The 22,464-nt window shown below is 35.2% G+C and overlaps 2 protein-coding genes across 5 annotated transcripts in view; both read left to right on the top strand.

Moving 5' to 3' along the window:
• Positions 1-980: 980 nt before the first annotated feature.
• On the top strand, positions 981-18,449 carry LOC119836392 (probable inactive tRNA-specific adenosine deaminase-like protein 3). 4 transcript variants are annotated; one of them, XM_038361701.1, is made up of 4 exons: positions 981-1,177; positions 10,452-10,647; positions 14,312-14,712; positions 18,133-18,449. In XM_038361701.1, the coding sequence occupies exon 4, from the start codon at positions 18,208-18,210 to the stop codon at positions 18,421-18,423; it is 216 nt and encodes a 71-aa protein (XP_038217629.1). In that variant the 5' UTR covers positions 981-1,177; positions 10,452-10,647; positions 14,312-14,712; positions 18,133-18,207; the 3' UTR covers positions 18,424-18,449. The 4 variants fall into 4 exon arrangements, with proteins under 4 accessions (XP_038217629.1, XP_038217630.1, XP_038217628.1 ...); XM_038361702.1 differs by having other exon boundaries at positions 14,312-14,811; XM_038361700.1 differs by lacking the exon at positions 14,312-14,712.
• Positions 18,450-18,492: 43 nt separating this feature from the next.
• LOC119836391 (transcription factor CP2) overlaps positions 18,493-22,464 on the top strand; it is a 42,618-nt gene continuing 38,646 nt past the window's right edge. The window contains exon 1 of the mRNA XM_038361698.1: positions 18,493-18,755. Within this exon, the coding sequence (XP_038217626.1) occupies positions 18,530-18,755 (226 nt within the window). The 5' untranslated portion in view covers positions 18,493-18,529. The remainder of the gene's footprint in view (positions 18,756-22,464) is intronic.

Raw genomic sequence — 22,464 nt, 5'->3', positions numbered from 1 at the left:
TACAAAAACTAGGTTAGTCATACGACGTCATTAGCTAAAAAACGATTCTTGTAACTATGTAATAACATAGTAGGTAATAACTTAATAAAAAGGTATTTAATTCCTTGTGGGAGTGTGACCTACATATCGTTAATCAACTCGCAAATCCTGTAAACTTCAGAGATTGTGGTTATTGGAAATTGGCAAGTTAACTTTTAAGTGGACTGCTTCTCCTTCCTTCCACTTCATCGTAGACAAATATATTTAAATTATTTTATTTCAATAATAGAATGTCAAATATTTTATTACAAAATAATTCAATTAAAAACGAGGCCGTTTCTTTCCAAAAATTAATAATCACTTATCCTTTAAAAGTGGGCGACGCATTTGCGCAAATGTTCGGGGGCAATAGTGATCGATTACCATTAGGCGAACCACCTTGGTGGGCCACTCTAAAATAACATAGAAAAGTAATACATGTTTAAGTATCTATTTTAAGATATGAGAAGCTACTACTTACTACAACTTAATCTACTATATAAAAATAAGTCGGGTTTTCCTTCCTGACGCTATAACTCCAGAACGCACGAACCGATTTCCACGGTTTTGCATTCGTTGGAAAGGTCTCAGGCTCCGTGAGGTTTAGAGCAAAGAAAATTCTGGAATAATTTCAACAGAAAAGCGGGAAAAACGAAGCCATCTGGTGGCGACACGGAGTTCGCCGGGTTTGCTAGTTTTAACTATATATTAATGGGCAACTAGCTAATTTACAGCTAATAGTGAATAATGCATACACTACATACAAACTCAATTTAAAAAATTGGCATTAATTGTTTCTATTAATTCATTATAAATCTCTCAATAATTAATTTATTTTCAATCGTTCGATCGAACATTACCAATACAACAGCATCCGATGAGTTTTTAAACAACATACATATATGTCAAAATCATAATGTCAATGTCAAATTCCTTGTCATTTGTCAAACGTCATATGTATAGAACTCGGAAGCGATTTAATGGCTGCTCGTCGCTATATTTTCATAATTTCAACGTGTGAGAAGTAAATAATATTCCATTTAGATAAAGATTAAGTCATTATTATTCATTCAGTGCTTCAAGATTGAACTCGAATCAAGTGAGAAACCGGAAATAACGCGGCGCTGTTATTAGCGTACCAAGTGGAAATTTTAGTAAGGTAAAGTTATCAATAATTTATTTATATTGTCGTTATTTATCAATGAGACGAATTGGAAATATGTGACTACGTGCCTTCAGACATATTCTGAGAGTTTAGTTCTCCTACGTAATACATGCTTGAGAGTGTGTATTAACTTTATAGTTATTATGAGAAATTTTATCTTTAGGCGATAATTTAAACGCCGAAAACCAGAAACAACATTATATAATTATCGTTATTGTTTGTGATATATGCATAACTCGTTTGAGATGCATATCTTGCATATTCAATCTTAATTTATTTATTGATAATACAATATTGTGTACAATAGGAATAAACTGGAATATAATCGTCACAGCTCGTAATAGTCTAAACAAATAGTGATTTACACATGTAAAGATAAAGATCGTACACATTAGATACAGTTAAACATGTTCATGCATTCTCTCAATGTAATAGTTATCTTATTCTGTACTATAATAATTCCAATAAGACTATACTTGAAAGCACTAAGAAGAACACTGCTTATTATCTTAGAGATTGTGTAATTAATGCTGCTTATAAGAAAAATATGCTATTTAAAAGATAAAAATGCCCTTGCCACTTAATTTAGGTTTAAAATTTCATGACACCTAGCTTTCTAATACATACAAATAAAAGTATATAATCATAAAATCTATACTTATAACAGAATAAGACTGAAGAAATTGTATTAAGAAGCAAATTGATTGTATCATCTCATAAAGTACTGATATGATTAGAAAATTCTTACAGTATTAGGTAGTCCATTTATGAAGGAAGACTATACATATAATATTATATACAATATGGGTATCCACAGCTCTTAGCTTGTTCATAATACACAAATCTTTCTCTGCCTATCTATTATTGTTACATTGATTTGTTATTGTCTATGATTATACTACAATATAATTTTGTGCTTCCTTTCTGATCTTACATTTTATATCAGAAAATTATCACAATTATGTATATACCATGTCATATTTTTTATAACACAATTTCATAGACTCATCATCTAGAAGACCATGTCTTCAACAAAACTTAAATAATGTAGTACTTGGGATCTGTAATTTGTCTTCTTATTGTTTATAATCAATCACAATATATTTATAAAAAATCAATTGCAATGAAATTTGGTACGTAGACAGCTGGACAACTGGAATAACATATCGGCAACTTTTTATCCCGATATTCCTACTGAAAAAATAAATCTGATATTCACATGTATTATTTTTTAATTTATTCTATATATATAGAGAGAAAAAACGCAAGATTCTTCAGTTTATTTCAAACAATAAGCAATAAAATTAAAATATGATCAATAAAAGTTATTGTTTTGTTTAAGAACTAAAACTGTTATTTTTATCAGAATACCATTAGTGACAAGTTCAGTATAAATCCAATTAGTGATGCTTATTTTAACTTGAAGGTAAATGTGACGTAAATACTATGTTATATACTATGTGCCAACATTGAGCTGTTAGAGTGATGTGTGAACAGTGGTTATGCTTTGTTTTCAGCAAGGGAAAATAATGAACGAATATACGGATTCCCTTCAACCTCCGTTAAAGAAAGCCAAATTGGACGAAGCTGATATGTTTATGACTATTGATAAGTATATTGATCTAATTGCTTCTACAGATAAACCCTTAAAGGTTGTTTTAGATGAGGTAGTATCAGCTCCTCTGCCTATAACTAAAGTATGTATTGGACATATTAAAGATGTTAAAGCTATATCGAAAACAGTCTTGCTTCTAAATGAGAAGATGCCTTTAAGGGAATTGCAGCACTTGAAAAGGGTACGAAAACAGGAAATTGTGCTCTGCCCAAGTAGTTACTTGAAAGACACAAGTATTAAACAATATTTGGCGGGATGTGATGAAAAATTAACTGAAATTTTTGATTCTTTCAAGGAAGCAGATGTACCAATGCTACCACCGAAGCTCAAATCGCAATTCGATGACACCAGAAAGTATTGGCCATGCAATTTTCATCCGGATAAATATTTAGAAAAACTATTCAGTGATAATGTGTTTTCGGCTGACGAAAATAAATTGCATAGATTGTATATGCGTATGGTGTTTGTAGTGACTAAATGGTTTTGTGAAAGGACAGGCATTTCTATAGGACACGTAAATTCTAATAGAGTTTCAAAAGATTTAAATGTGACAGTTATTGTTGATCCAAGTATTAATAGTGTTGTTGCGATATCCACAGATAACAGATTGAAACACCCTATTCAACATTCAGTAATGTTGGCTATAGACAATGTTGCTAGAACTCAAAAAGGAGGAGCATGGGACATCGACCATAAACTTGACGATGACGCGTTTATAGATTTGGAATTGTTGAACTTTTTGAAAATGGAATTCCGAAATGTCAAATTTGGGCACAGAAAATTTGTAAGCAAACGAGATTCTTCTAACAATGGAATAGAGGTATTGGATCAAGATGGGCCGTATCTATGTACTGGGTATTACGTGTATATGTTGCGAGAGCCTTGCGTTATGTGCTCTATGGGATTGGTGCATGCTAGAGCGAGACGGATATTCTTTTGTTTCGACAACGAAGAGGACGGAGCATTGAAGTCGAAAGCAAAGCTGCAAACTGTTGCATCGTTAAATCATCATTTTGAAGTGTTTACTGGGTTTTTATAACAGCGTTACGTGTTTTTTTATAGAAATGTATATGACATAAGACTACTATTGTTGTGGTTTAATTTTATATATTTTTACAATAAACGATGAAAATAATAGCAGTATTTTATCACTACAAAAACTTTAGACTTAGTTTAGTTTTACGTTAGGAATACAAAAATGGATTATTACGATCTTTTTTTCGAATTCTTTAACATTTCGCTTGAAGCTAATGTGACGTCACGACCATTTAACGCATTTCGACGGACACTATTTCATCCGTACCTCCATCCTCTACGGTAAAATAGTAAACATTCCACAGATACACTTTTTCCTTACATCTATAAAGCAAAGTGAAGTCCCGTGTCCCCTACATGGGGCAGATGGTATACATATTTTCCACTGATCGATTTTTTTTATGTACAAGTAGATGATATCAGCCTTTTGCGTCCTGCCAGACCTAGAGGTGTTTTCTCTGTGGGAATCGAACCCAAGACCCTCGGTTCTACGCTCACGCGTTAACCACTGTACCAAGGAGGCGGTCACTATACATCTATACTCCATGGTAAAATTCCATAGACAGTATTATAGCTTAAAGGCGTATAATTTTCTAATGAGCAGTAGTAATATGTACAAAAACAATAGAAGTGTGTGCTAATATGATAGAATAACTTGATTGTTTATGAAATTAGCGCACGAGCCAGTTCTAGCATCGTCTTCGATATTTCCTCTATGTATTATTTGAATATTTTTAACAATATATTTGTCGAAATATTTTCATTTTGGTACGTCATAAGGAAGGACTTGGGATTAGTTTTCTTTTTTTTTCTACAAATAAGGTCACAGTAATTCAATAAAAATTTAAGCCATTAAGTTATCCTGTAGAAAAAAAAACAAATCAATCCTTCGTTTTTGGAATATCCGGTTGACAAAAATACACGTGTAATCTAATTATACGTGAAAATAAGAAAGAAATAATCATATTAAGTACATATATTGTCGTAATATATGACATACTTAATTATATGTACTTGAATATATAAAGTGTGGTACGAACTTACAAATTATTAAAGAACTTGTATGCTAATGCAGACTACTTCTGCGCTAAAATGCATGAAAATCTGATCAGCCTTATCGCTTGAAAACTAACAATAAGAAGATAGTGGATTTTTGTAGTGACCTATTTGATTGGCTTATTCTGTGAAAAGCAGTGGTGGCTCAGTGGTGAGAACCTCGGACTTCAAAATCGATAAGTCGGGGTTCAAGACCGAGCGAGCGTGCAGGAAATAAATTGATTTTTCAATTTATCTGCAGATGTGGCTAACATCATCACTGCTTAAAACGGTGAAGGAAAACATCGTGAGGAAACCGGCATGTCCAAGAATCAAAAGTTCGACGACATGTGACATCTGCCAACCAGCACTTGGCTAGCGTGGCGGATTATGGCCTGATTGGAGGCCTGTGTTCCAGCAGTGGGAAAATATATGGGTTGATGATGATGATGATTTAAATTTAAAGTCAAGTGCGATTCGGTCACTTAGGGTTCCGTATAAATTAGGTAATGAGCAACTGCAAAAAAATTATTACCATCAAAAAAATTATGATCTTTCCTCAACCTCGATTTGTTATTATTTTATTAACTTAACCTGTTTGTTTGTTTAAACAAAAATTTAAAGGAGGTTTTACCTTTAGACTCGATTTTGATTCACTTTTAACAGATATATTAAATTCAAACTTTGTATTATTATTGAGGATTGGTGACAATATAATTATTAAACTTTATAAGAGCAAGTGAGACAGTTTAGATGATTTTAATATTGATTAGCTGTTGTCCGTGGCTTCGCACGCGTTTATTCCGAGTAGAAGATAATTTTGTCATTAAAACCCTCTTGAAACACTCTATCTATTAAAAAAAACCGCATCAAAATCCGTTGCGTAGTTTTTAAGATAGAAACATACATAGGGACAGAGAAAGCGACTGTGTTTTATACTATGTAGTGAGGCGCGTTTTTTTTTATTATTTAAACTGTTGGATATTTATTGTACTAGGTATCTTATAAAATGTTTTAATTTTGTAGAGCTGAAATAGAATAGCAGTAGATAGATACCTTAATGGGACCTATCTTTGTATTGGTTAGCAACAATATGATATAGGAATGGATTAATCTGATTGAATAGAAGACGACCTTGCCATTCATTGTATAATTTGTTAAATTAAACTTTAAATACAGGGCGTGCACGTGATTGTATCTTTTATTTATATAGCTATAGGTACTAGTTTTCCGCCCGTTACGTCGCTCGTGTGGTTTTAATTTTGTACTTCGTGGATTTTCGAACACTTAAAAAAATTACACGACTTAAGATGCGTATATCTCTAGAAATTAAAAGCTTTTTAACGAATTTTAAACGCGATTTATTCATTATATTTAGAGCGTGGTCACGGGGAGACGCTCGCTGTAAAGTGTTCAAAACGTCGGGTTAATAATATAATGAATAAATCGCGTTTAAAATCCGTTAAAAAGTTTTGAATTTCTAAATGTATAATACTCGCGTAAAATCAAACACAAGAAAATACTATGCCTATATCTCGTCAACTTCACTACATAGTATAAAACAAAGTCACTTTCTCTGCCCCCATGTCCCTATGTATGCTTGAAGCTTTAAAGCTACGCAACGGATTTTGATGGGGTTTTTTTTAATACATAGAATGATTCATGAGGATGGTATGTATAATAACATCTATGAAACTGCTCCGAATTTAACGCGTGCGAAGACGCGTGCAAAAGCTCGTTTTATTATAAATTAAAAAAATAATAAATTCTTTATTTGACAGTAACAAGGACCCTATACCTAGTAATTATTATAATTATAATTTATTTTAGCATTAAATATATTTAGGAACGTCTAGTTCATTGCTGGTTTAGTTACATATCCGCGAATTGGTTTATGTCTCGCCAGGTTACGTGTATGGGTAGCAATTGGCAACCCCTTAAAAATGTATATTTTCAATAAAATGTAGTTGAATCCAGTGAATGGGTCCAGTAAATATTATATTTCACACGTAACCCATTTCATGAATACGAGATCACTTAATATTGACTTATTTATTTGTTTTCGATCGACTTCACAATAAAGTTATCATTTCGATAGTATTTTTGTTTGTTATTTCATAACTTTTCTTTTACGGGGAACCGATTCCTATGATTCTTTTTTTTTATCTTGAAGCTGGCGCCCGCCATGTGATCCTATTTAAAATGTCTAGTTGGGAGAGTTTGAAAATTTTTATTTAAAAATTTATATTATATATAATACAAAGGTATATAAAACAACTAATTTTCGTGATAGTCGTATAAGATTTTTTTTAATGTCTATGACGAATCCATAAGCATTATTGACCGATCTATGATGATTTTTAATCTGTCCTAAAACATTCCGTTGCACCAATTGTAGTGGTCCCCTCATTGTAACAATTTAACTGCAATCCAGACTCGTGTCGGATTTCTGGCAGTACGCATGCGTCCGATTTGAATTTAGAAAAAAAATTAAGAACATTGTGACATAATGGAATCAAGATGCGTTCGCGCTATTGATACTTTTTGGTGAGTTTGTTATCTGTGAATATGTATATATTTTTGTTAATTGTAGATAAGTTTTTTTTTGTGTTCTTTATTCGAAATATTCAGTCTAGCATCACTTAAATAATTTTTTAAGCATAGTTGCGTTGTGTATTATATAAGTGAAATGTTTAGAAATATTTTGATTAAACCAAAAAGAGTAAGTGCTGCTTTAATCTATGAAGTTCATTATAATAATAGTCTTGCATTTTCCTGACTAATCGTTATCACAAAGTTAGCAGAATTATAATGACTTAAAACTATGCTATCAATACATATAACTTTTTTGGTTTTGTAATTTATGCATCTTAACTTTTTTCTGTGATAAATTTTGAACGTTATTGAATTCCTTGTACAACAAAACTTTATAAATGTAAAGCGGATAATGAAAATAGATGTTAATGCAACTATAGACAACGTATAAAAAAATCTATTCTTCTTTTTGGCTCTGGTCTTCCCGGTCCTAACAGTGATGTATATTTTTTTTTTATGTAAACGAATGCCGCCACTGTCCAGTAATAAAAAAAAATTATAATTCGAACGAAGTCTAGAATGTAAAACCGCGGCAAACCCACGGCTACTAGTTTGAACCCAATACAATCAATCCCACTTATTATGTTGACAAGCACTTACGCGATCTTTCCTTCTTACAGCAGCATAAGGTTGATATTCCATAGCTTTGTATAATTGGCTGGTCAATTGTTAAATAAGGTCCTTCCCTTGACGTTGCCAGAGGTGAAATTGGAGGCATGAGCTGTGTGAAAAAGTGTTGTCATGTTTAATTTTATACAATACGTACGTCTTTTGTTTAATGGTTATAAACGACCGAGCTAATTAATTATTAGAAGCTACGCTAGCAATGGTTGTAAATTATAAAATTGTAGGCATAAATGATGCAGAATTGTGAACCACAAGACAGTTCCTTGGCATCATTATGGTTAACTAGCTGCGCCCCGCGGTTTCATCCGCGTAAGTCCGTAGAAATATCGGGATAAAAGTAGCCTTTATGTTATTCCAGTTGTCCAGCTGCCTACGTACCAAATTTAATTACAATCAGTTCAGTAGTTTTTGCGTGAAAGAACAACAAACACACACACATCCTTACAAACTTTCGCATTTATAATATTACTAGTAGGAAGTAGGATATACATAGTGTGACAAATTAAAATGTAAAATTGACATGATTTAAAAACAATAATCACAAAATTTCTTGTCGGATCTTCTCTATTGAAACCGTTTTCTGTACCGGTGATATATGGTACAACTGTGTTTGGGCGATTCAAAAGTGCTTGTAGAAGAAGTCTAGTGAATAAATGCATGTTTCAGTTTGAGTTAGATAGCTATGGCGATTACTTATAAACTTTTGGCTTGTATGTATGTATAAGTATAACATGTTAACAGTGTTACTTCCGCATTTGTGATATATGCAGCTGTTAGTTTTTTTTTAATCATGAATGGATCAAAAGTGTAGGTAAGATAATACAGGGGGGTACAAAGTCTGATATTATAGTAAAAAAACACACCATTTCGATTCAACTGACATTTCAGTTCAGTTCACATTCAGTTAACCTTGTTACAAAATTTGTATTCCAAAAAAAAAACTAAATAAAAATGTGAAAGAAGCAAAACTTGTTTAGTAAATTCTAGTGACAATAGTATTGAATGGCACTGGGGTCTCGATGAGACAATTCTCAGTGTTGCCAACAAAAACATCCCAAAAAATACATATTCCATGACAATTTAATTGCAATTCGATTGTGTTCCGATGGCACAGCATTGATCATGAAATTTAGCATACTAAGAAATCTGTCATTTGAACTGTCTGTCAATTGAAGCATTCTTAAGTTAACAGACTTGGAGCCCTGTTCGCCAATTCTCTTTTTTTTGATAGCATCCAAGTATCGGCATGACTAATTCTTGAATTATAGCTTGAGCTTATACACTCGTAAATCCACTATCACACTAATATTGTAAATGTGAAAGTTTGCTTGTTTGGATGTTTGTCTGTCTATCACGCTGAAATCAGTGGACGGATTTAGATGAAATTTGTTATACAGACAGGATATGAGCTGACTTGGGTGATAGGATACTTTTTGTCCCGATTAAATGCTTTCTTGGGATAAAGTAAGAATCTTGATATACGGGTGGAGTCGGTACTAGCGTCTAGTAATACATAAATGAAACAAATGCGCCATTCCGATTCAGCTGATAATATTCAAAGGACGTAATTCTAGAATGTTCAGTCACGTGAGACCGTTGTGAATTGACTTGCAGCTAATTGCGTCGTACTTTACGGGGGACAAACTTCGTACAAATCTAGTTTCAACATTAGTTTGATCGATCGATGATTAGTTTGAATTTGGGCAACAATACAGTAGGGTAAAACTGCATGGTGCAAAATTGATAATACTGTCTTCATGGACTTTTCTCATGCGAATACTAGAACAAGATTCGAATCTATCTAGTCTAGGCTATATATATATATATATATACGTATTTTGCGTATAAAAAATCTATCAGCGAGACATAGTGATGTCACTGTTTCATACTTATCACTACAAATTTATCTGTATTACGCTGGAGCGGGCAACCGAGATGGTGGTTCGCCTGATTATAAACGATAACCACGACCAATGAATATATGCAGAGGTAGATCCGCTGTAAATGCTTAGCCCGCTTAGGGGTAAGATATAAAAAAAGAAGACGACGAGGGTAAAAGATTGGCTAGTCCATTCAGAATGGTGAGGAATAGGATATTGGTCTACGACTCCTCCACTGACAGAACGAAACACTGTACATGATATTCTCTGGGGGTTGGTACCTTCCCCGGTGCGAGTTGGCCCAATTCGTCAAAGCGTCGTCTCCCATATCCATGTCTCTGTTGGTTTTATGTTCACCAGCAATTTGCTCAAGGTCATTTACCATAAGTAAATAGATGCGCTCCAAGTTTAAGGACCCAATAATATAAGACGTATTCATGTACCAATTGCGTGATTAAAGTAGCCCAATTTTTCGTTACAGATCACGTGTCGTAGCCGTGTCCAGAGTGCGAGAGGTACGCGACATCCATTGGTGCGACAGGGACGGGTATACGTCAGACAGTCGGCCCCGCGAATCCATTAATGGGAATGATTTGATGTCCGGGGTGTAATGAAGATATTCCCCCTGGAGTCGCGGCTTGTTGATTGACTAATTCTCATTTGGGCTTCCATTAATGGTGAGGGATTTGTTGTTTACGCGTTCGTATGTGTGTGTTTTACCTATAATATATATTATTTTTTTATCGTTAAACACACACTGACAAAAATACTAAACAAATATACAAGTATATGTTTTTTACTTGGCTTTGCTCAATTTTCGCGTGTATATTTACGAAAAAGAAAAATTTATCCAAACTAATAATATGAATAAAGCTAGTCTTTGTTTGTTTGAACCCGCTAAGGAACTCCCTTATTGAGGAATACTATATACATCATCATCATCACGTCGTAAGTGAAGACGCGGGTACAACCGGTCTCTTATATGGCCACCATTTTATATTGTTTTTCAAATGCAAACAACAAATGAATTTAATATACAATATTAAATAGACCAAACAAGTAACAATTTCTAGACCCGAACCATTTTGAAATTCAAATAGCGCTTAAAACGTGAAAACGAATAAATTCATTATAGGATTTAAAAGCAAATCTTGAAAAAGCGGCTGCAAACGATGGATGTATGTGAATGCGATTTACTCGCAAAGAGACCCGTCTATTTTAGAAATTACTAGCTGCGCCCCGCGGTTTCACCCGCGTACGTCCGTATCCTGTAGGAATATCGGGATAAAAAGTTGACTACATGTTATTCCAGTTGTCCAGCTGTCTACGTACCAAATTTCATTGCAATCAGTTCTGTAGTTTTTGCGTGAAAGAGCAACAAACACACACACACACACATCCTTACAAACTTTCGTATTTATAATATTAGCAGGATTAGTAGGACAGTAGGATAGGATAGTAGGATTTACATTTGGAGTTTTCAAAATAACATAATATCCAAATGGGATTGCGACATTATTCATCCGATTTTTCAATTCTTGGTTAATAATAATATACATCAAATATTGTCTTAAAAAAACAATTTATGAGAGTGTTCTAATCGCTCGAGTTTATTCATTTTAGGGTGACATTTTTATTTTATCGTGTAATACTTTATTACTCGGATAAGTTTTGACCTACGATTGCCCCGAGTTTATAATCTAATTCTCTTATACATAATTGAACCTCATAACGGGCATATAACTGATACTCGATTATCCTGTCAGTCTGAATCCAGGTCTCGTAATACATCCTCTGCTTTAATATTTAGGTTAACAGTCTAACCGTGTAATTTGACCCTTCATATTTGCATTTGGTACTCACCTCATTATAATCCTTATCCATAATTACAATTAAATAAGTAATTTATATCACGACCGCCTCCTTGGTACAGTGGTTAATGCGTGAGCGTAGAACCGAGAGGTCCTGGCAGGACTCAGAAGGCTGATCACCTACTTGTCCCTAAAAGAAAATCGATCAGTGAAACAGATGTACATCATCTGCCCCATACCCCACTAGGGGGACACGGGACTTCATTATATCACGACAGGCTCTCATACCATTTTTCCAATAACTAACTAATGTATTATGTTACCAGTGTGATATAATATGTGAATGATTTCAGAGCAAGCGATTTCATCTACATGCACCACTAGAGTTATAAAGACTTCTCCTTTTTTTTCATAGCGGGCAACTGAGCTGGCGGTTCGCCTGATGGTAAGCGATCAGGAAGGATCGACGACTAGTAAAGGAATGGACTGGGAAGGGCAAAGAAAACGATATGACCTCCGGCTTCCCCAGTCACCGTACGAAATACAGTGAGTGGGGAAGCAGAGGCCCGTTTTCCTTTCCTGACCCATCCGAGCCCATTGTATTATTTCCGTATCTCTTAAAAGCGGGCAACTCATTCGCTGCTAGGACAACAACCTCTGCAAATGTTCACGGGCGGTGGTCATCGCTTACCATCGTGCAAACCACCAAGCTCGGTTTCCCGCTATAAAAAAAGGAGACATATAAAAATAAACCGTTTTTTGTAAGGCAAAAAGAATTAATGTTTAAAACCGCTTCATAAAAAAATGTCGTCGAATTCACCACAACAACTCCGCGAAGCAGCCGCTTAATTGCGCCCAATAAATACCAATTAAAAAGCAACGACGATCACACGCGTCTCGAACAAACTGATTGCCTTAAATTGCGCTCCTGGAAACGAGTCTTATCTGGGAATGTATCAGTACTAAAATGCTTAGGAGGTTTATCGAAAAAATGGTGGTGAGATAGAAGTGAAACTTCAGTAAATCGACAAAAGAATGAATAAAATTGTATGTATATTCTTTGCCGGCTTCATTCTTCACATTTTTGTATTTGTGTCTCTTACCTGTCGTTTTTTCCGTTGCATCAGGTTTGAAATCACAACGATTCTAAAGAAGTTTCACTATAATTTTAACATTATCTAAATCGCCTTGAAGAACCTCGAACTCCAGAACTAGACCACGGGACGCACTAACTTTCAAATAAAAAATGCATCGTCATTCACCCCTATTGAAAGCTATTAGGTCTCTGCTAATCTGAATCCAAAAAGCCGTTGAATTGGGAACCTCCTCCTTTTTTGAAGTCGGTTGAAAATATGTATGAATACGGTTTCTTCTAACATCAGTTGACGAAAGATAATATTTTAAGTGTATGTTATATTTTATTTCTATTTCTATTTCTTATATATAGTTCACGGACGTTGATAAAGTCAAGAGGCAAATATAAATATAGACCCTTTTAACTTACGTGGTATAGGTATAAAAGAAAAATAATAAGAAAACAATCTTATTTCTTTTAAAGAACATTATGTCATTACAAAATTGAAGACTAAAAAACATTTCTTCTTCAATTTTGTAGACTTCGATTCGACCTAGATAGAAATTAAATTATATGTTATCTGTAGTAGATTCTACTAATATTATAAATGCGAAAGTTTGTAGGATGTGTGTGTGTTTGTTACTCTTTCACGCAAAAATTACAAAACCAATTGCAATGAAATTTGGTACGTAGATAACTGGACAACTGGAATAACATATAGGCAACTTTTATCCCGATATTAATACGGCATAGACTTGCGTGAGTGAAATCGCGGGGCGCAGCTAGTTACATATAATTTAGCTTACTAATTGTTGAAATATACTCGAATACACGAAATCAATAATTCCGATCAATTTCTTAACTTAAAAAATTACACAAACGAAATTAGTGAAGAAATATTCTGTTTCTCTTGATACCACGAAGTTTTCACTGTATTTCCCGCCCGCCCTGACGGTCATTAGTTAACGCGCCACAATTTCTTGTAGTTTAAATTATAAATATCATTATATTTTATACACTGTAAGAAGTGTCAAATGTCTTAGCCTTATTTGATATTTATTGAGAGCAATTTATTGCTCCATGCAGGAACTTAATGCATTTTCCAAATTAGTTGATACTGTCCAACAATCGTCATTTTGTCTTCATAGTTTTTCCAGAGATAAGGCCATTCTATTCGTAACAATAGAGCCTATTGTAATGAAGTCCTCCCTATTTTGTTTTGCTTCTTGCTTTAATGCTTTGAAGAAGCGTCTATTCTGTATATTTTTTGATTTGATACATAAATATCGATAAGGTATTTTTCTTTCTAGTTAATTTTGTATTTGTATGTTCATAGGCTTGATCTGTACAGGATAACGTTACCATATTTCTTCCTGCTTGAACAGTATAGTCTGAAGATGTCGCTATGTATTTGTATCATGAGCAGCAATTGAGGTTTTTTATGTGTCTTCTTAGGCAGGAGGCAAGATCACAAACATACGGAACCAAGGACCACACTGAAAGGTACCCAACGCGTTGACCCGACGTAGCATGACCCTGCCAAGTGATCCCAATACTCCGCGATGCTCGCGCGCTATTGGCCAAGGAATTAACGACACTTATTCGTATGCCCGCTGCCAATTTAGCAATAGAAGTACTCCATACGCCGCGCTCGAAATTAGCGTTTGTACCGGAAAGCGACATTTTGGTGCAGCGTCGTCGCCCGCGTACAAAATGGTAGACTAACATGCGGAGACGCTAGTGGTATGGCGCATGCGCAACGCAATTTCGCCAATATGGCTGGCGGTGTGTGAATCTCGCGAGCACTGGACTCGATCCTTGCGGATGCATTGTTTTTTGGACTAGGACGGTTTAAGGTGAGGGTTTTGTGGTGTTGTTTCAGCTCTGATCTGGATGCTGTGGTAATGTTGATTGTGGATGTGTTGGTGTGATTTGAGACACGGTGGCTCAATTTGGTAAGATTTGGAAGAAAAATTTTTATAAGGGTAGAAATTATGGGTATTGTTAGTTTTATGTAGTCGGATGTAATTTTAAATTTTCGCCATTAGTGAACTTTTTGATATTTTTTTGGTATTATTTTCATTAATTATTAAAAAAACTAGTATTTTTAGTCATACATGACACGAAATAACATTAGCACTAACGTGCGCATACGGTTAATTTCTAAGCAAATAAGTCCAATTAACCGATAATATATCTTTCCAGTGTTATTTTAGTTACCAAACTCCTCCGAAACGGCTGGACCGATTCTTATGAAATTTTGTGTCCATATTGGATATGTTTGAATATCGTCCAACATCTATTTTTCATACCCCTAAATAAGTGTAAATAAGTGTAAAGCAGAACAGCGTTTGCCGGGTCAGCTAGTATTTCTATAAATTTCCATACAATATTCACGTGTCGTTAGTCATTTTCTGAACAATATCAGCGAGAGGCCTTAGAGATTCGCCAGGTTGATTGAGTCAATCATATTTAATGGTTCGGGGTATTCGGAGCGACGATTCGATTTGAGGAGATATTTTCACGTCTATTTTCGTTATTTGTCTTTTCAAGATCGATTTAAACTAGTCGTATATAAGGTCGTATATATATAACAGGGTGGCTCTATTGGGGATGTTTTGACAATTGTATAGGATAGTTAGTTGTAGATAGACACTGTTTTTTTACTGTTCCCTTTGCGTATTGTGATCCTACATTTATCGTTTGTTTTATTTTGAACATACTGGAGATTTTAGAATAGAAACTCTTGAAAAAATTTAGATTACTATCTTCAATTGCTGTTGAAGTATATCTTAGGGTAAGACAAAGTAATACTTATTAAAACCACGCTTGTCATGCCACTTCATGTCAAGGTAATATTTTTTTTTTTTTTTTTTTATGTCATAGCGGGCAACTGAGCTGGTGGTTCGCCTGATGGTAAACGATTATCACCGCCCATGAACATTCGCAAAGGTAGTGCCTCTGCGAATGCGCTGCACGCTTTTAGTGGGTAAGGGAAAAGGAACGAATTCATGACAGGAAAGAAGGAATGGACTGGGACGGGTGAGGAAAAGGAAATAGGCCTCCGGCTCCCCCACTCACCGTACGAAACACAGTGGCATGCCACTATTTCACGCCGGTTTTCTGTGGGGGTGTGGTACTTCCCCGGTGCGAGCTGGCCCAATTCGTGCCGAAGCGTGCTCGACTCCCACAATAAGAAGGAAGGAAGAATATAAATGTTTAGAAAATGAAATAAGCTTATATGTCACTGAACGGCCGGCATACCACCTGTAATACGAGATATGTTACAACTGTTCATGGGCGGTGGTGACCACTCAACATCAGATGGCCCACCGGCCTCTTTGCTTGCTCTGCCATAAAAAAGAGTAGCATAAATCATCAATAACCTAAACCTAATTAGAAGACTACTTGTTGTTAATTGGAATACAGAAAAAAACGATAATAGATTTTAAATTATATTGGCCATCTCTGTAATCGTAAAATTATGATGATGCAGGTTTCTTTCTCTCTTACATATTTAAGAAATATACCTTGTGTCCGACGTTTAATCGATCTCAATTCTAAAGTCGCAAAGGTTGGTAGTTATTCATTTTTTGACAAAAGCTTGTCAATGATCAATGGAAAGTTTGTTTTTTATGGTCATGCAAATTACAGATCCACCCTGGAGAGTAATCGAAAATTTGTTCTTATCTTATATAGGAAATGCATTTTTAATTGCGTATATAAACGGTTTAATTTCATCTTCTACTTTTTGGCTCATCCTAATAATCCCGCGGAGATAGAAAATACGTTTTTAGGGTTCCGGAAAAAGGGGACCCTTATTAAATTTTCCTGCCTTTCTGTTTGCCTGTCTATCTGTCTGTCTGTCTGTTAGCAGGCTGTATCTCACGAAGCGTGAAAATTATAGAATTGAAATTTTCAGAGATGTATTCCTGTTGTCGCTATAAAATGGAAGCTAAGCACCGGTTAGCACGGTCATAAACTGGATTGTAGGGAACCCTTACTGCCGCAAGCCCGATTCGCTCTTGACCGATTTTTATATTCGTCTTTGGATGACTAGGTGGTACATTGTACAGTATCTCCAGAGCAAATGCGCTTCATAGAGTCTAATAGAATAAAAGTCTGAATTGAACGAGGAAATTGTTTCCTTCTTGCTCTATTAATTTATTGGCATGGAGCCTTGACAGTTCGTTAAGTGGTTCATTGTGCGAGAAAGAGATAAACGTATCATCTGTTTTCATTTTCTAAGAAAGAGATGGGTATAATTGTTTAAAATTGTCTTTGTGCATGATCGCGTAAAGCTTAAGAATTAGTGAACGGATTGTAATTCGGTTAAGACCAATATACGGAGTGATTTAAGGGACAGGTTTAAGTGTATAATTTATTTAGGATATGTGTAAATTGAATGCCGAAAGATCATTAGTCATACTAATGATTTTTTAAGGATGTCTGAACAACTGAAATAACGTATAGGTAACTTTTTATCCCGATATTCTTACGGGATACGGACTTACGCGGGTGAAACCGCGGGGCGCAGCTAGTCATATCTATATCTCAAATAAATTTAAAAGCAATAATTAGAAATTACAATACTTTTAATTTGTAGGTCACGAAACTGCCGATATTTCTTATTACATAATATTTATAAGACTCGCATATCGTGTAGTCAACATTTATTTGATATGCAATTAATAAATACTTTGAACTCACTTACGCAAGTATTTGATTTTGATAAGCACCCTTAGGTGTCGTTTGAAATTTTGCTTCTGTTTAAATTCAACAGGTCATCATCATTTGAAGTATCCCGTATCCCGTAGGAATATCGGGATCGGACCCAGTTGTCCAGCCAAATTTCGTTGCACTCGGTTCAGTAGATTTTGCGTGAAAGAGCAACAAACACACACACATCCTTACAAACTCTCGCGTTTATGATATTAGTAGGAACGATTAGTAGGATATATCTACGTAAGGTTGTTAAGCGATATTGTAATTTGTCGACAAATTGAGATCCGAAACATATTTTAAGTTGGGCTATATTGCGAATACATTAGGAAATTAGGTAAATTTCTAAGAAAAGAAAATTTTTAAGAAGCTCGATTCTATTTATGAGATAGAACTAATTTTATTATATTACGTATTACTATTGTTAGTACACTTGACCTCTCTTATATAAAGTTTTAATTACTTATCTTCTATCATCCCTGACATTGTTCAGAACGGAAGCTCTTACTGTATATAGATCCAAAAGAAATTAACCACGCTCCCGTAAATTTCAGGGGCCGTAGCATCCGCCTCTGTTCACGAGGCAGCATCGAGCGTATCACCTCGACACAGCCCCCCCTGCGTGCCCCATGGAGGCCATTCCCAGCACGCTGCGGACGTATCTAATCGGCAATCGTTTCACGACGAAAACATTCCCAGGGCTGGTGCACCATATACAGTATCACCTCTGCAGGGCTAGCACAAACATGCTGTTGAAAATAGAGAACCAACTGCTACAGAGACACCGGCAGCGGGAGACCACCGGGATCAAGAAGCTGTACAACTCGTTCTTCGTTCTATTCTAACCGAATCGTTCAGTGTTCGCTCGCTCAGTTAGATCATTCATTCAATCGTAGCAACGTTCATACAGTGACTATTGTGCGGTGCATTGCGGGCGATGGCCCGTTTGTGATGGAATTTCTCGACGCAGACAGGGACTGTATTATGCATGAGAGTGGTAGGAAGGAGGAACTGGCGTGGGAGTCGAGCGTGAGGCTATCGCTCGTCGGCACGGAGGACTTCGGCATGTTCTTGGAGGAGAGGGAGGGGAGGAAGCGCAAGTGGGGGGAGGGGAAGGGGAGGCGCGAGGAGGCGGAGGAGAGGGAGCAAAGGAAGGTGCCGCCTAAGAAAATTATGGGTGAGTTGTTTTGTTTTTACATTTTTAATCATAATGACCATTTTTAAGACAAAACGAAAATGTTCAAAATCGGTTCACCCAATCGAAAGTTGTGGGGGAAACAAACTTTAAAATAAAGTCGAATTGGTAACTTCCTCTTTTTTTGAAGTCGGTTTAAAAAACTCAAATATACGTCCTTTTTATAAAATAATATAATAACTTCAGCTGTTGCTAGAAATTTTCTGTTTTGGTAAGTAAATTAGAATAAAATGGTGAGCACTCACCCGTTGATCTAAGAAATCCAGTAACAACAGCCACAGAACTATGTTGTGTGCATTATTAATTGTTGTGTGTATACAACGTAGATCTGAATTATCCAGTATTTAAATAAACATTTATATAAAACGTCCGCCGACGTCCCTGTGGGGGTGATAGCACTCCAGACTCCGAAATCGGACCAAATGACAAAGGGACTGCTCCAGATTCTGAAATCAAACCAAATGACGAAGAGATGCCGCTCTAGATTCTGAAATCAAACCAAATGACGAAGAGATGCCGCTCTAGATTGTGAAATAAATCCAAATGACAAAGAGATGCCGCTCTAGATTGTGAAATAAACCCAAATGACAAAGAGATGCCGCTCTAGATTGTGAAATAAACCCAAATGACAAAGAGATGTCGCTCTAGATTCTGAAATCAAACCAAATGACGAAGAGATGCCGCTCTAGATTGTGAAATAAACCCAAATGACAAAGAGATGCCGCTCTAGATTGTGAAATAAACCCAAATGACAAAGAGATGCCGCTCTATGTTCTGAAATCAAGCCAAATGACAAAGGGATGACGCTCCAGATTCTAAAATCAGACCAAATGACAACAATCTCTTGACAAATACAAAATAACGGCGATCGGTTGAAAACCCCCGGAACTATGGAGTAACTAAACTAGATTCGAATAAAGAACCTCCCACGTTGTTGGAACGTCGTTAAAAATATATTTTCAATAGATTAAGGCATATTTTAAATATGTATGTAAATTAATGAAGAACAACACTCACTCGTCTTTAATAAAAGCAATTAAAATCTATTTAAAATCAAACTCAAATGAGCGTTTATGATAACCGCTCGTGTAATATAAAGCTCGTCACTCACTGAACAATGCTGACATTATAATATTATACTTTCAATCTCATTAATAAATGGCAAGCCCATTTATATTAATTTATACTAATATTATAAAGCTGAAGAGTTTGTTTGTTTGAACGCGCTAATCTCAGGAACTACTACTACGAATCGTAATGTTAAGTTATGATAAAGTTATGAACTTACAACTATATTCAAGATAAATGAGAAATGAAAACATTTCATATTATTATTTTTAATTTATTTTGTTTTTTTAACCGCGCAGATCATTAAAAATCGTGTTTTTGTTAATATCTTCTTCTTGGACTGTCATCTGTCTAATAAGTCTATATTAATATAACGAACGTTAAATATATCATTCTGCTTATGAAAATAAAAAGTTCCCCAACCATGGTAAGACTTGTCTCTCACGAAATTCAAGCTAACTAAAAATGATATATCAATATTTTATTTAAAAAAATTAAAATAGCTAAATAAAATCGCTACGGCGCGGTCGGCCATACTCTTTGAATTATATCTTCACAAATTCGTGCGTTTACTGAACGATGACCTTTCGTACTTATAAATTAACTGCTTGTAGATACAAATAGTTATAGACGTGACAGTCGTCGCGTCAAAGAGTCGACACGTGGATGCGACATTTTTGGTGCGTGAAGCGATCTTGTGTATGATTCTGTTACGTGTTAGAATGTACGTATGCAATGGATTAATTTGTAAGGCGAATCGAGTAGAGGGTTAATTTAGATAAGACGAACTGTAGTTGATAAAAAACTAAAAGGTAATTTTGTTAACAACTGAAAGACTAATAGATTTTAAGTGAAATTATGGGGAGGCCCATATCCTTTATTCCTCTTACCAATCCTTTCTTAATCTCTTCCCAAGGTCTGCAATGGACCTTATGCCTCTCCAAATGTTCATGGGCGGTGGTAGCTTATCATCAGGTGACCCACCACCTCCATTGCCGACTGTGACATAGAAAAAAAAAAATCTTTTTCATTGTTGCGAACGCTTTACTGCGAGCGTGGTAACTGGAAGACTAAGATGTTATATGTCTTGATGGTCACATAATAATTTTCATTTGTGAACTACCCCCACCTATTTATCCGCAGTTGGTATATTGAGTACTTTTCCAGATGTCGGCAGTATTGGTCTTTCTTATTTTTAACGATTCAAGACTCATTTCTATTTCAATGATTTTTTCATTTAACGTCTAACGCTAATGTTATAAGACGTTAAAATTATTGAAAACCATACAGCCAAGAGAACTTAGTTTATTTTTCTTCAGCAAAGTTAATTTCAAATTGCGATGCCTCACAGAGGAGTCTAATTTATGGCATTACACTAGATTCGTGCCATAAACTCGCAATTAACTAACTGATAGTGTATCATAATATAAACTTTTGTTAAACCAGTGCGATAGCGCGCGGGGCGAAAGCGAGACGCCGGCGATCGTCCATATAACAACATGACATGACATGACATGTATTATGTAGTGTGTTGAGATGTTCCGGTGTGTATTCATAATTAGTTTTTAACGGTTTTAAATCGCGATTCAGTGTACGATTTGTTTGATTGTGTTTGGCTAGTGTTTGTGACTTTGTCTTGGACGATTTTGAAACGCGATTTATGAGATATATTGTTAATGTGTGTGTGTTTGCTTGGAATTAGGTAAAATTTAATGGATTTAAAACAGAAAAGTTTATTAGTTTTGACAATAGTTGGAATCTACGTTTTGAATAGATTATCATGTGAGTAAACCGCGTTTTAAAACCGTTATTTAGGTAGTTTCGATTGTGTGTTGTCATTTGTGATTATTTCGGATTTGGTTTATGTTCTAGTGAGATTGTTGTATGGATGATAGACTGTTTGTTCTATGATTGTTAAGTTTTTTGACGGGTATTGGGGTTTTGTATGTGTTTTGTATTAATGCAGTTAAAATTCTTGTATGGCGATGATTTAATTGGTAGGCACGGAATGAAACAAATAAGCAGATATTACTTATTTATGTACTAAAGTAGGTCTGAGAATTTTTAAAATATTCATAATTATATAATACTAGCTGCACTCGGCAAACGCTGTTCTGCCTTACTCTTATCATTTAGGGGTATGAAAAACAGATGTTGGCCGATTCTCATAGATACCGGATAAGCATAAAAAATTTCATCAAAATCGGTCAAGCCGTTTCGGAGGAGTATGGCAACGAAAACTGTGACACGAGAATTTTATATATTAGATTTTAAAACTGGTATGCGCATTTTCACAGTCTCTTTAAATAAAAGAAGTGAATCCCTTGGGGATGTGTGGACGTGTGCTTAATGTCCTTTGGACAGCAATGACTATCAATGTGTGTGTGAGTTGAATAAGGCGAGAAAGAAAGATAAGCGATGTGTTTATTCCATAGTCGGATGCAAGCTATGGAATACTATGTGGGTTGGATCCAAGAGGATATTAGTACTGGCAGGATTGGATAATAGACTTAATTCATCTAAAACTCTTAAAAGTTAGGATTATCATCACATAACACCATTACTAAGAGTAAGGCTGTGCGATACATTAGTTTTGTCAAAATTTAATTACGGTGATGTAATA

The sequence above is a fragment of the Zerene cesonia genome, chromosome 24, assembly GCF_012273895.1.
Source record: "Zerene cesonia ecotype Mississippi chromosome 24, Zerene_cesonia_1.1, whole genome shotgun sequence".
NCBI classification, from domain to species: domain Eukaryota; kingdom Metazoa; phylum Arthropoda; class Insecta; order Lepidoptera; family Pieridae; genus Zerene; species Zerene cesonia.
The sequence above is the reverse complement of the archived record's forward strand: the minus strand, read 5'-3'. Positions and strand labels throughout refer to the sequence as shown.

Bases quoted from the DNA above. Each gene is read 5' to 3' on its own strand.
- LOC119836392 (XM_038361699.1), top strand. From the start codon at position 2,713: ATGAACGAATATACGGATTCCCTTCAACCTCCGTTAAAGAAAGCCAAA.